Source organism: Coregonus lavaretus (genome assembly GCF_964263955.1).
Source record: "Coregonus lavaretus genome assembly, contig: HAP1_SCAFFOLD_55, whole genome shotgun sequence".
In the NCBI taxonomy this organism is placed as follows: Eukaryota; Metazoa; Chordata; class Actinopteri; order Salmoniformes; family Salmonidae; genus Coregonus; species Coregonus lavaretus.
Genome location: NW_028161934.1, coordinates 969,869 through 983,179, shown reverse-complemented (window position 1 = coordinate 983,179; position 13,311 = coordinate 969,869). Strand labels below are relative to the sequence as shown.

At 41.9% G+C, this 13,311-nt stretch overlaps 1 protein-coding gene across 1 annotated transcript in view; it reads left to right on the top strand.

Annotated features, from left to right (window-relative positions):
- Positions 1-9,373: 9,373 nt before the first annotated feature.
- LOC311119879 (uncharacterized protein) overlaps positions 9,374-13,311 on the top strand; it is a gene marked incomplete at its 3' end in the record, with an annotated part of 19,182 nt that continues 15,244 nt past the window's right edge. Inside the window, exon 1 of the mRNA XM_084194530.1 lies at positions 9,374-9,494. Coding sequence (XP_084050656.1) covers positions 9,486-9,494 — 9 coding nt within the window. The 5' untranslated portion in view covers positions 9,374-9,485. The remainder of the gene's footprint in view (positions 9,495-13,311) is intronic.

Here is a 13,311-nt window from a genome sequence, read left to right as displayed (position 1 = left end):
ATAATATTGATAACAGCAGTTCATATTTTTTGCTCTAGGACCGAGTGCTCCTGATATGTTTAATGATTACTTTGTATTGCTGTCAGTCATTATTGCGCAATTGCCTTTTATTAAAATGTTATATTACGCAATACCATATTGTTCAGTGTAATAATATTCTATGTTTGATTATCAAATTATTCTTTACTACCTTTTTTAGACACATTGTGGTTCAGGATCAATAAACTACAGTGAGTGTACAAAACATTAGGAACACCTGCTCTTTCCATGTCATAGACTGACCAGGTGAAAGCTATGATCCCTTATTGATGTCACTTGTTAAATCCACTTCAGTCAATGTAGATGAAGGGGGGAGACAGGTTAAAGAAGGATTTTTAAGCCTTGAGAGAATTGAGAATGTGTGCCATTCAGAGGGTGAATGTGTAAGAAAATATTTAAGTGCCTTTGAACGGGGTATGGTAGTAGGTGCCAGGTTCACCGGTTTGTGTCAAGAACTGCAACACTGCTGGGTTTTTCATGTTCAACAGTTTCCCGTGTGTATAAAGAATGGTCCACCACCCAAAGGACATCCAGCCAACTTGACACAACTGTGGTAAGCATTGGAGTCAACATGGGCCAGCATCGCTGTGGAACACTTTCGACACCTTGTAGAGTCCATGCCCTGACGAATTAATGCTGATACAAGGATCCTATATTAGGTACTACTACAGTGCTAGCTAGCTACATATGGTTTTACACTACTAATCATATTTCATGAATGTACAAAGTCCACTTTGACCCAAGAGAACAATCCAGACTAAGAATAGACTAAAGATCATAATGAATACTAGTATTATATGGACAGTTGACCTGATCCTAGATCAGCACTCCCAGGCAACTTTCAGGCATTTTGGTGCCACAACAGCCCTTCCATGGGAGAGCATCCTCACCTGGCGGACAGTGGCCCGTTTCTACAAGACAGGAAGAGGTCTGCTGGAGCTGCTGGAGTTAACCACACACAGCAATGGTGTTGGTCAGGTGACCCACTCCCTTCTCATGGTCTCCTGAGGGTTGGAAAACAAAATAGATTAGTTGAAAGCCACACTGTCAGGTCAGGATTAGATGAACCCCGAACTAATATAGAAAATAATGTATTCCAAACTTCTAAACATGCAACAGCCCCCTTACAATGTCTGGTACTGTCCCCTGAGGGAATATAATCATTCTCTATTGTAAGTCTTCTGACCATGATAACATTTAATTTAATTGAGAAAGGTCAAGCCAAATGTGAGTGTGCGTGTCTGCCTGCCTCAGTCAGTCAGTTGTTAGTCAAAGCATATTCTACCTCGATCAGTAGAGCGTTGCATGGTGATGAACTTGGCTGACTTCTTCCTGGCCTCAGTGATGGTCAGAATCAGGGGGATCTGATAGGTGCTCACCTCCACTGTAATAGATTGAGGGGAGACCACAATAGAAGTGTTGAATGCAGAATAAAGCATTGCTCATGGTGATTGGATGTCAAATATATCCTTGCCAATAGTTGAGCTGCTGTTTTTAAGCTAGTCCCAGATCTGTACGTCCACTCACCCACATCTACTAATCATAGACCAGGGGGTCAATCTGAAATTATAGAAAGGATGATCAGAGAGAGAGAATTCGCCATCAGAGTAGGAGTGCTGATCTAGGATCAGGTCGACTCTGTCCATGTGTAACAGTACTCTTCTTGCGTTGTGTACAATCAATCATCAACACGAACTCCATCTTGTAACACCAGTCATGGAGCTTTATTCTGATAGGAACAGCACAAAATTGCACGTCATGCAGTGCACGGCTCACCATCCAACTCTGCACTCACGCACGCTGGTTTGGTGCTTGTTCACTGGGCATGTAGTTACCAAAATAAGACAATTACAATATAATATCTTTAACAATGTACCTGATTGGAACAGCACAACATTGCACGTCATGCAATGCACGGCTCACCATCCAACTCTGCACTCACGCAGTGTACAAAATATACAAACCCCCCACCAGACACAGTAAGTTGCTAGCTAGTATTAGCTGGAATTCTACAACAAAATGCACAACAAATATTCACCAAAAAACACTGCATCTTATGTGTGATGTTCGAATAACATTTACAAACAAATTGACATACAGTGGGGGAAAAAAGTATTTAGTCAGCCCACTTAAAAAGATGAGAGGCCTGTCATTTTCATCATAGGTACACGTCAACTATGACAGACAAATTGAGAATTTTTTTCTCAAGAAAATCACATTGTAGGATTTTTAATGAATTTATTTGCAAATTATGGTGGAAAATAAGTATTTGGTCACCTACAAACAAGCAAGATTTCTGGCTCTCACAGACCTGTAACTTCTTCTTTAATAGGCTCCTCTGTCCTCCACTCGTTACCTGTATTAATGGCACCTGTTTGAACTTGTTATCAGTATACAAAGACACCTGTCCACAAACTCAAACTCCAAACTCCACTATGGCCAAGACCAAAGAGCTGTCAAAGGACACCAGAAACAAAATTTGCAAATAAATTCATAAAAAATCCTACAATGTGATTTTCTGGGAAAAAAAATCTCATTTTGACTGTCATAGTTGACGTGTACCTATGATGAAAATTACAGGCCTCATCCTTTTAAGTGGGAGAACTTGCACAATTGGTGGCTGACTAAATATTTTTTTCCCCCACTGTACGAACATCATATTTACCATTGAAGTGTTTTGCATTAATTAAAATACTAGTCTATTTTAGAAGACGTCTATTGACCTCTTATTCTTCCAATACCAGATTTGAATTGATGCAACTTAACAATTGGTGACCCCGACGTGATCTGGTAGAAGGGACTTCGCTGGGTATTGTCCGGCCCATTGGACATCTGTCATTGGACGGTGTGTTTCACAAAGAGTCCGGACTACTAAAAACAGGTAAGCAGACACCTATTGTTATATAACTAAAGTTCTGCACATTGGCTTTATCCAAATTAATTTTGTGAAACACCTATCTGATGTAAGTGAACTAAATTATGAATTATATTATACAAATTATTATGAGTAGATAAGCACCATATTGTGACATGCAAACCTGTAGTGAATGTGATGTTAAACCATGGTACCATAGAGTATTGTTCCACCGGCACGTACCAGAGGGCTAGGTACGGCTAGGATCGGGGAAAATACTGAAATCCCCAGGCTAGGACCCCCAGGGGTGGAAACTGTGGGATATAGGGAATTATTGGATTAAAAGTGTTGCGCTACTGGCAAGGATCGTAACTACGAGGGTACGGCTAGGATCAGAGGGACACTTACAATTTTAAATAGTGTTGCGCTATCGGCAAGGTCTGTAACTAGTACGGCTAGGATCGTAGGAGCACTTTAAAGTACACTATAGTGTTGCACTTCGGCAGGGAGCTGTACTGGGGGTACCACCCAGATCGGAGGAGCACTTTAAAGTATAGGGTGTTGTATGCATGAGTGCGAATGATCCCAGTGTAATAAAAGAGTGGATGTGGGTTATTAAAATTAATAAACCTGTATACCTTGATAGAAAACTAATTAGGAGTTAAAGTCTGGTTGCTTAAACCATATAACCCGTTAATAACAATTGGGAATATAAAGGTAGAATAATGAATAACTAGTATGACTAAACTGAAACGTTTGAACTGATATAACTGAACTGTAACGTTGACATAGCATAATACTGGTTTTAAATAATTATGTTGAAGCAATTTGGTTTAGTATTTTATTTAACATTTGATGTTTGACCCTGCAAAATACTAGTTAAATAATTAGACTGAAATAATTTGGTTTATCGTTGAAATATAAATATGCACCGACTTTAACTAATTAGGTGGGAATAATTTGATTTAAATAAATAGACTAACGTACTTTAAATAACGGCAGAATATTGGAAACGCTAAAACGAAAAGCAGACAAAGCCTGTTCCGACTGGACACAGGAGGGAGAGCCGTGAGGGGAGGGGCTGGAGACAGCGAGAGTGTGGCTTTTGGAGAGTCAGGAAGGACTAGGGGGTGATTTGTGTCGATTAAGAATTGGCTATCAGCTGAAATGAAGACCATGGCTGGAATGGAGGGAAACGGACTGTTCTCCTGGTTGGGGGAGTGGTTTGGTAAGTTCGCATCATTGGTGGTTACTGGATTTCTGACCCTAGTAGTTGTGTTTCTAATATTAATGTGCTGTACTGCCTGTGTAATTCCTTGTCTGAGAAAGTCTGTTACAGATGTCGGGCATACGGCTGGTATGATGCCCCTCCTAGGGGCTCAAGAAGGAGATGCAGACACTGAGATGGGGTTGACAAAGGATGACCCTTGGTTTGCTATTGGTGAGGTGGTGGAGTGACACCCTAGAGCAGGGTTCTTCAATTCCGGTCCTGGAGGGCCGAAACACCTCTGTTTTTCATCCTCTCCTTCTAATCAGGGGCTAATTCAGACCTGGGACACCAGGTGAGTGCAATTAACTACCAGGTAGAAATAAAAAACAGAAGTGTTTCGGCCCTCCAGGACCGGAATTGAAGAACCCTGCCCTAGAGGGTGTCTAAAGGGGGGCCAAAATGTACTTCCCTGTTTGTGTTTTATGCTTTATTAATCAAGTTAACCATTGTGAATGTTTGTCTTTCCTTATGTGAAGGTTTGAAGTTCCTGGGTGGCTAGTAGCCAACCTAGTAAAAGTTAGGTGTAGATGGAAGGACTTAAGTTTTTTTTAAATTATCATTATTGCCTATTAATACAAGTGGTTATTTTTGTTTGTATTGTATTTTAATGAGTGACACCCTAGTGGGTGTCAAAAGGGGGAATCCTAAATTTCCCTGAAATTTCTTATTTTGGGTTTTCTTATTTTGGGTTCACACCCAGTAGGTGTGAAAAGGGGGATTGTGGGAAATTATTCTCTTATATTTTAGATGTGCTGTTAGCTTAATAAGAAAGCATTGATGATTAAACATAATAGGTTTGTACTGTACTGATATCAATTGTTTAACATAACAAGCTGTGATTAATGTGAGGAACTGTTAGGGAGTAGGGTGAGATAAGGCTTGTGTCTCACATACACACTGCTTCTTTGTTAGAACGCTCAAGGACATGCGTTCTGCTACAAAGATGTCTGCGGTTGCTGACTCTCTGGACAAGTTGCAAAACAACTAAACACCTGGCAACAGTGAAGCGCCAAGGGGCTGGGACCAGCCTGTGCACCAACGATAGGCTGAGTAAGTCTAAACCACGCCCAGCCTCTACTCTGATAAGCCAGCAGGGAGCGGGAACTATCTCTGTCAGAGTATTTAAAGAAGAACTTATAACAATGGACCAGTTCTCTGAGTGCCCTGTGTGGTATTTCAGTGGACCCGTATATACGAACATCATATTTACCATTGAAGTGTTTTGCATTAATTAAAATACTAGTCTATTTTAGAAGACGTGTATTGACCTCTTATTGTTCCAATACCAGATTTGAATTGACGCAACTTAACACTTCTCAGACAGGGGCTTGCTTGTTCGTTCTTGTCTGAGAATAGCCGTAGCTAGCTACCACAGTGATCCCCTCGGGAGTAGCTAATTTCAATGCATCATTCATATGGCTTGCTAGCTAGTGTAGTAGCTCCCTAGGTGAGTCCTCTTTACCTTTACTGGACTCAGGCTGAGATATGCTGTCAATGTTCACTTCATGGATCTCATTTCTTGCCACAGTGTGACTGAAAATAAAATAAGTACATACAACGTTTACCAATTGTGAGATTAGCAAAAGGACATGTATATTTACATTCCCCTTGGCTGGAACAGGTATGACAAGGCAAAAATCAAGACATATTTCACACAAAAGTAGGATGGATGCACAATGCATACAATTTTTGGTGATAGCCAAGTTAATTTAAATAATGTATGAATTGAGAATCTCAAATAGAGTTTGGTAGAGTTTGGTTTGAGAGCCAAACTGAGAGGCTGTCCTGTTAGGTGAGGTTTTGCTCACCTGCAAACAGCAGGTATTCAGCTCAAGGCGTTATTGGCCCCGGCAGCACTTTCTTCTCTGTCTGAGCATTGATCTTGGCATCTGCAGAACAGAGACAACAGAGGAAGGATTCAAGATTGTTTTTTCTGGGAACGCACTTTTAAAGGAGTATTAATCTATTTCCACTGTTGGCTATTGACCCCATAATTGTATTTAGGAAAATCCAGCGTCGTATTATTAAACACTTTCTAAACGTTGGTCTGTTGTATACCCACTTCCTTCATGCTTACATCATGTCAAAATAAAAGTCCCCCACAAATTATTCATTTTGTCGACATGTGGTGCACGTGCATGACTTATTTTATTTTAGATTTTGTTCCAAATTCCCCCCTTCGTAATGACCAACCTTCCTGCCCACTGACACATTACGTTTAAATTGAATTGTATTAAACTTATGGCATCACGCAGACTGTTGTTGTGCAACCCAATACAATTGATAGCAATGTTAATGTAGGTAAATAATATCTCTCATCAACTTCCATGTAGTTGCCTTGATCGGCCCGAGCTCTTATCCCTGTAACACAAATCCTTGTGACGCCATCAAGGTCGGCATGGTGTTGGTCCATATGACGACACCCGGCGCTGACGCTCAGCTGTTCATGTCTTCACTCAACCCGAGTTCTGGTCCTAGCTGGGCAGTTATACTACTCCCAAACTGCATTGTAACGCCCAGCATGCAACGCTCCAACTGGCTAACGTTAGCAATTAGCAAGCCCAGCCTAAGTCTACACATGCCATTCCACATTTATTTTGGGTCATAATGAGGAAAATATGATTATACCATTGTCCACCAATCAACTGCATTTCACTCAAAATAATTTGAATTCAGATGCTGGAAGAGTTAGTCACCTCCCCCTCTGCTCTGGAGGATGGTCGAAGACCGCCCTGAACACAACCTCTCATATGAACCCAGCTCCTCCTCTCCCAGAAGGCTGTAGCCCACTCCAACGGCCGTCCGGTCAGCAGGGAAATTACCGTGGCAACCTTGGACCCCTCGGTGGTGGGGGCTTCTGTCTAATAGACAAAATAGAGGGAGCACTGGAGTAGGAAGCCATGGCATTTCGATGGAGTACCGGCATATTTCTCCGGAAGGGACAGTCGGCCATCACTGACCTGGGCAGACGACTGGGTAGGCTGGGGGGCTGGCTCACTGTGATAACCCGTGGTAGGAGGCATTCAACGTGGAGGACCTCCATGGCCGTACTCAGTGTAGCCAGCTGGTCGTGGTGTTGATGGAGTAGATGACCTTGTTCGTTAACCGTCTGGAAGAGGGTTGAATCTTCTGCTGCTTCCATATTGGGAGGTGTTATTCTGTAACATATACGCAGGGAGTCAGAAAGCAGGTGTAGAAGGTGAGTTTTAATACTGAACAGATACAAAAGAAAACCATGGGACGCTTACTGAACGTGAGAGAAAAACCAATAACACCTAAGGACTGATGACAACAGAGGGCTAAATAAAGGGAAGTAATCAGGGAAGTGATGAAGTCCAGGTGTGCCTAATGATGGGTACGTAATGAAGGTTGCAAGGTGCGCGTAATGATGGGTTGCCAGGACCGGTGGTAGTCCGGCGACTTCGAGCTTAGTAGTCCGGCGACTTCGAGCTTCGGAGAGGAGGAGCGAAAGTAGACATGGCAATCGTCAGATTGGGGGAGGAGAAGAGGTACGTGGGTAACTAGGGGGCCATGCCTTGATGGGTAACTGATTAATAAAAAAATAAACTGCATAATAAATAAATTACTGGTCAATTGTGTGAATCAGTGGCTGGGCGCCCAAGAGGCAAAAAAAATCTAACCGCAGGAGCTCACTCTCAATGTTCAAAATACACCAGAGAGCATCATTTAGCCACATAAATAAATTACTGTGGATTAAGTTTTATCACAAGCACACACAGGTAACTGCCGAGCCCTTTCCCAACCATGCAGGGTTAAAAAATGTAAGCTAAGTAGCCAAGGAAAATAGTAACACAATAAAATAACAATAACGAGGCTATATTCAAGGATTACTGGTACCGAGTCAATGTGCAGGGGAACAAGGTAGTTTAGGTAATTGTGGTAATATGCACATGTAGGTAGGGGTAAAAGTGACTAGGCAATCAGCACGTGTGTAATGTTGAGAAGGAATTGTAAAGCAGAAGCCAAGGGGTTAATAAGAACAGTGGTTAAAAACAAATGGTAAGACTTGTGGAACAAGGAGAGAAAGGGAAGATACCTGTATAAGATCCAGGAAAAGGTGGGGGCAGGGAGGTCCTCAGGCCGAGAGAGAAGAGAGGAAAGTGTAGTCACAAGGCTGAGACTGGGACACACAAGGCTCAATAGTACATTGAAATTGGTGGGGAAACATCCGACTGGGAGATGTGATCATTGTCAGGAGGAGCTGGAGACAGTAGAACAGTGCCAGAAATATGTGAGGGAAAGGGAGCGATTGTTATTCGTTTTGAAGAGTAATGGGGTTGAAGAGCCAGGATTAAGTGAACTGCTGGGGAAATATTCAGGGGGATGTAGTATTTAATTATATATTTCGTTTCCTTAAGGAGACAAGAACATTGGGCAGGATTTAGACCTTCACTGTCTCTTGTCCACACTCCAGTCCAGTTGGTGGCGGTATTGCACCTTAAAGTTGGTTGCCAACAACTTTGGTGAGTGTAATGATTCTGTTAATTTTGGTTGTTTATTTCACTTTTGTTTATTATCTATTTCACTTGCTTTGACAATGTTAACATATGTTTCCCATGCCAATAAAGCCCCTTGAATTGAATTGAGAGAGAGAAAAGAGAGACAGAGAGAGGAGGGTTGTAAGATGGTAATTCAAAACGTAGATTCAAAAATGGTGACAAATACCTACATTTAATCAATTACAAATTACATGACCCTCCCCTGGAATGAAAAAAAACTAAAAACTAAACTCTTCCCCCTGACTGAAATTGAAAAAGCATGACCCTCCCCGGGAAATACAGTAATTGCGTTCATTTCTGCCTGTCCCTAAAGTATAATGGATTTATACTATAGTCCAGTTGGAGGCGGTAATGCAAGATATTGGATGCCAACCACCATTAAAGTCCACTGAAGAAGAAGAAGAAGAAGGAGACGAATTTGTCATTGCAAATCTTTACCGATATGTGAGATAATTTACTTGTTCTCTGTAATATCGTATAGCTTTGGAATCGTGACATTATCTAGTGTGCAGGAAAATATGCAGGTTTCTGGACTCATACACTGACTCTGAGAAGGGAATGCGTTACGATTCGTTTGGCAACCGCGTGACCCAGCATGACAAGGTGAACGTGAATGTCCGACAGTCTGCTGGGGGAGGCGTTATACGTTCATTCATTGCCGAATGAGATTTCTAGATCCTCCTTTCTCTAATATCTCTGCCACGAGCTCTTCAATTGAGATAGCTGTGTATTTTTCTACTGCATGGCCAGTGTGAACCGGAATGTCTGATGAAGAAACGCTGAAGAAAACTTGGCTTCCACAATGGATCCGGTAAGTTTGGTTTCCTTTTAACAGTATAGGCATGCTGTATAAAATGTATATGCCTAGGTTTTATCATATTTGATCCTCCACATTCCTCTGTTCCGTGTTAATGGCTAGACAAAAAAAAAAGACTACAACTTGGGATTTTTTTTCTTTCAGCAAGGTAACCTACTACTATATCATGTGTAGGAATCTGTGTCTAGTGTTAATGATCTCTCCTTCCTCCCAAAGTGTTCACTTGTTCACCTCCACTGATTTGAAAATCAGATTATCCATTATATGACCAGATACTCGGAAGTGGCCGCTCACAATGAAAATACATCTTCTGTGGGGTTTATCCGCAGTTGGTATCCAACGTTATGGTGCATTATGCCACCTACTGTACTGGAGTGTGGGCCAGCGACAAGGATCGAGGAACTAAATCCCACCTGCCAGCAAATCCTATATGACAGACCCGTTTCTCTTAAAACATTTAAATATTTGAGACTGTATCTAACGATGTTCTAGTATGCTTATCAAACTCAATTCCTGTACCCAATATCCCTCATACAGTTTCAGTCTCTCTCGTTCCCTATCATACTGCCCACACTGTATCAGTACATGCTCCACTGTCTCTGTTTCCTGGCAGTAATCACACCTTCCTGTTGGATGCTTTCCTATCACATTTAATGACTTATTCAGTTGGCTGTGTCCCACCCTTAGCCTTGTAAGGATGGCCTCCTCTCTTCTGTCCATTCCTACCATCCTCCCCTACTTTACTCTGTACCTGGAATAGGGGCGGCAGGTAGCCTAGTGGTTTAGAGCGTTGGGCCAGTAACCCGAGCCGACTAGGTGAAAAATCTGTCAATGTGCCGTTGAGCAACTTAACCCTAATTTCTCCTGTAAATCGCTCTAGATGACATTGCCTGCTAAATGACTAAAATGTAAACAATGAATAGATGCCTGCCCTTAGTGCCACTGTTTCACTGCTCCTGCCATCTCTGCACCACCACTGCCCATATCATTCCCTTAGCCTCTGTCTTGCTCATTGGCACCTTAACCTCCTGTCTCCTAAGGGCCTGTTTAGCTAGCACATCTACTTCCTCATTCCCTTCCACCCCCACATGAGCCGGGACCCAGGCAAAGCTTGTATGGACACCCATCTGTCTCATCCGGACATGAATTTGAATTCCCTCATATAGCAGGCCTTGTCTGCTATGTGAGCTAAATGATTGCAGACTTATCAACACAGCACATGAGTCAGAACATATAACTACTCTGTCTGGCTTGACTTCCTCCACCCACAGCAAGGCCAACAGTATGGCCATCATCTCTTCAATGTACACAGCCAGGTGGAATGTCATATGTCTCCTGACAGCCACCCCACTTTCCTGTTTAACAAAGGCTGATCCAGTCTGACCTGTCCATGGGTCTTTTGATCCATCTGTATATATGTCCAAAAAATACGGATTTACAGTTTCCAGTTGCCTATTAAATTGCAACAGATGGATCAAACCCCTCCCCGTATTTCTGTACTCTCTCCAACACTTGTAAATCAACTACTGGAGGTGGGAGTAGCCATGGTGGACTCACAGGGATAGGTACCGTGGGGCTAAAGTCCCTGCCATACAATCCCATCTGCCTCGCCTGGTTATCACCCACCCATCTAAAGGTTTTATTCTGTCTACGTTCATGCTCCCAACTTTTCTGTAGAACCCCTTTTGTGGGGTGACACACCCCATGTTCCTGTAAGTTAACCCAACAATTAATTGCCAGCGATTGCCTTCTAATATGTAATGGCAATGAAAATAAATGTCTTAAAAAATGGAAGGCAGTCGTTACCACAAAGTCAAAACATAAATGTGTTTTTTTGAGTTTAAGGTTAGGGTCAGGCATAAGGTTAGCAGTGTGGTCATTGGGGAGTAAAAAGTACAACAACAAAAAATAATTCAACAGTGACTCGCTACTGCAGGTTCATGCTCTACAACATCCGTAGAGTACTGATATAACGACTTTTGATACAGGATTTCTTAATGTCTGTAAAATCATGAGCTGTGTGTGAGTGACAGAGGACAAGGACACGCCATATGTTGTGTCGGTCACGGATGGGGGGCCAGAAGGTCGGTGTGCCAAGATAGATTGGGGGCCACTGTTGCTAATCTTAGGAGGAGTACGTGATGGAATGGCCTGGCTAGGGTGCCACATGATACCATGTAGGGGGATCCTATTGTAGTCGGACACTCAATAATGGTTGGCAACTGTTGGACAGAAGTAGATTGGAGAGCATCATAAACTGAGGGATTTTCTATGGAAGTCATTCAGATGACAAGAGGCTACGCCCGTACCGCTTGTCATTGAATCCAGTACTGTAACAATCAAATAAACATGAATCAACTCTCCATCCTGAAGTACTCGATACCAGAGAAACTTGTCAAAACAAGTACGATCCAACTTCACACAGGAAGCGGAGCAGATCCTAATCCAGGCGTTTCTCATCTCCCGTCTGGACTTCTGCAACTCAGTATCATGTTATTAACATAAAAAAAATATATTAAATGTTCTTATTACATGCTAGAACAAAACAAATATAGTGTTGAGTTTTTGCTCTCATCTGATTGGCAGGTAATCCATCAATCAACTACAAAGTAGCAGTAGGTGGGATCTCCACTCATAACAATAGTAACAATGCAAAACAAAACGTTTTACAATAAGATTCACATGGATACATTAATTCATATCATATCCTGGTCTCTTCTACATAATACAACTAATGAATATGCAATCAGCAATGTAAAACAAACAAGAAAACATGAAACCACATTCCAGATGTATGGTTTACAATGACATTTACATGCAAGCATTCGTTCCTTCTAACAAATCACCAATAAAAAGTAGAATGGTAAGGTATAAGATATTATCAAGGGTAGACCCATGGGGCGGCGCATAATTGGCCCAGCGTCGTCCAGGGTAGGGAAGGGAATGGCCGGCAGGGATGTAGCTCAGTCGGTAGAACATGGCGTTTGCAACGCCAGGGTTGTGGGTTCGATTCCCACGTGGGGCCAGTATGATAAATATAAAATAATGTATGCACTAACTGTAAGTCGCTCTGGATAAGAGCGTCTGCTAAATGAGTAAAATAAAATAAATAATAATATTGCCAGAGTGAAGACAGAGAAGTTTGGTGCGAGACCTTACTGGCCGTGAGAAAACAGAAGAGTGTGAGGTCTGTGGTTGACATGACCTATAAGTACTGATGGGCAGAGCTGGCTTCCTGCCCCCATGATGCCTCTTCCTAACAACCAACACATCCTTCGCTTCACAATAAAAATGTGTGTACATCTTGTTGGAGCACAGTTAATATACAATAAGGAAAGTTGAAAGATATCCCTATTAAAATCCTTTAAAATAAATACAACAACATAATTTGACCACACTAATAGGCCTATGGCTTCTGTACTTCCGTATGTCCCATCAGCTACACTAAAATCTGGTGAAGGGATTTACAATAAATATGGGAACATCTTTTAGGACCAAACTAATTATACAAGAGGCCTATGCTCCTTATAAAAAATAGATTAGTTATGTTTTTTAAATCTATAATAATAATGTGATAAGCAGATGTTGTTGAGCAGATGATGGATTGGATTTATTGATCTGTTGAATACATGAATACACACCTAGTATTGTTGAAACATTATTCTACATCATTTAATGGATAATAGGAGTTAATGAAATAAGATACAGCTCTGAACATCCCCACCACACACACACACACAGCACTCCTACTCCGAGACGCTTGATACATATGGATCCAGAGCTGCATATTATGCTACACAGGTTACCGTGG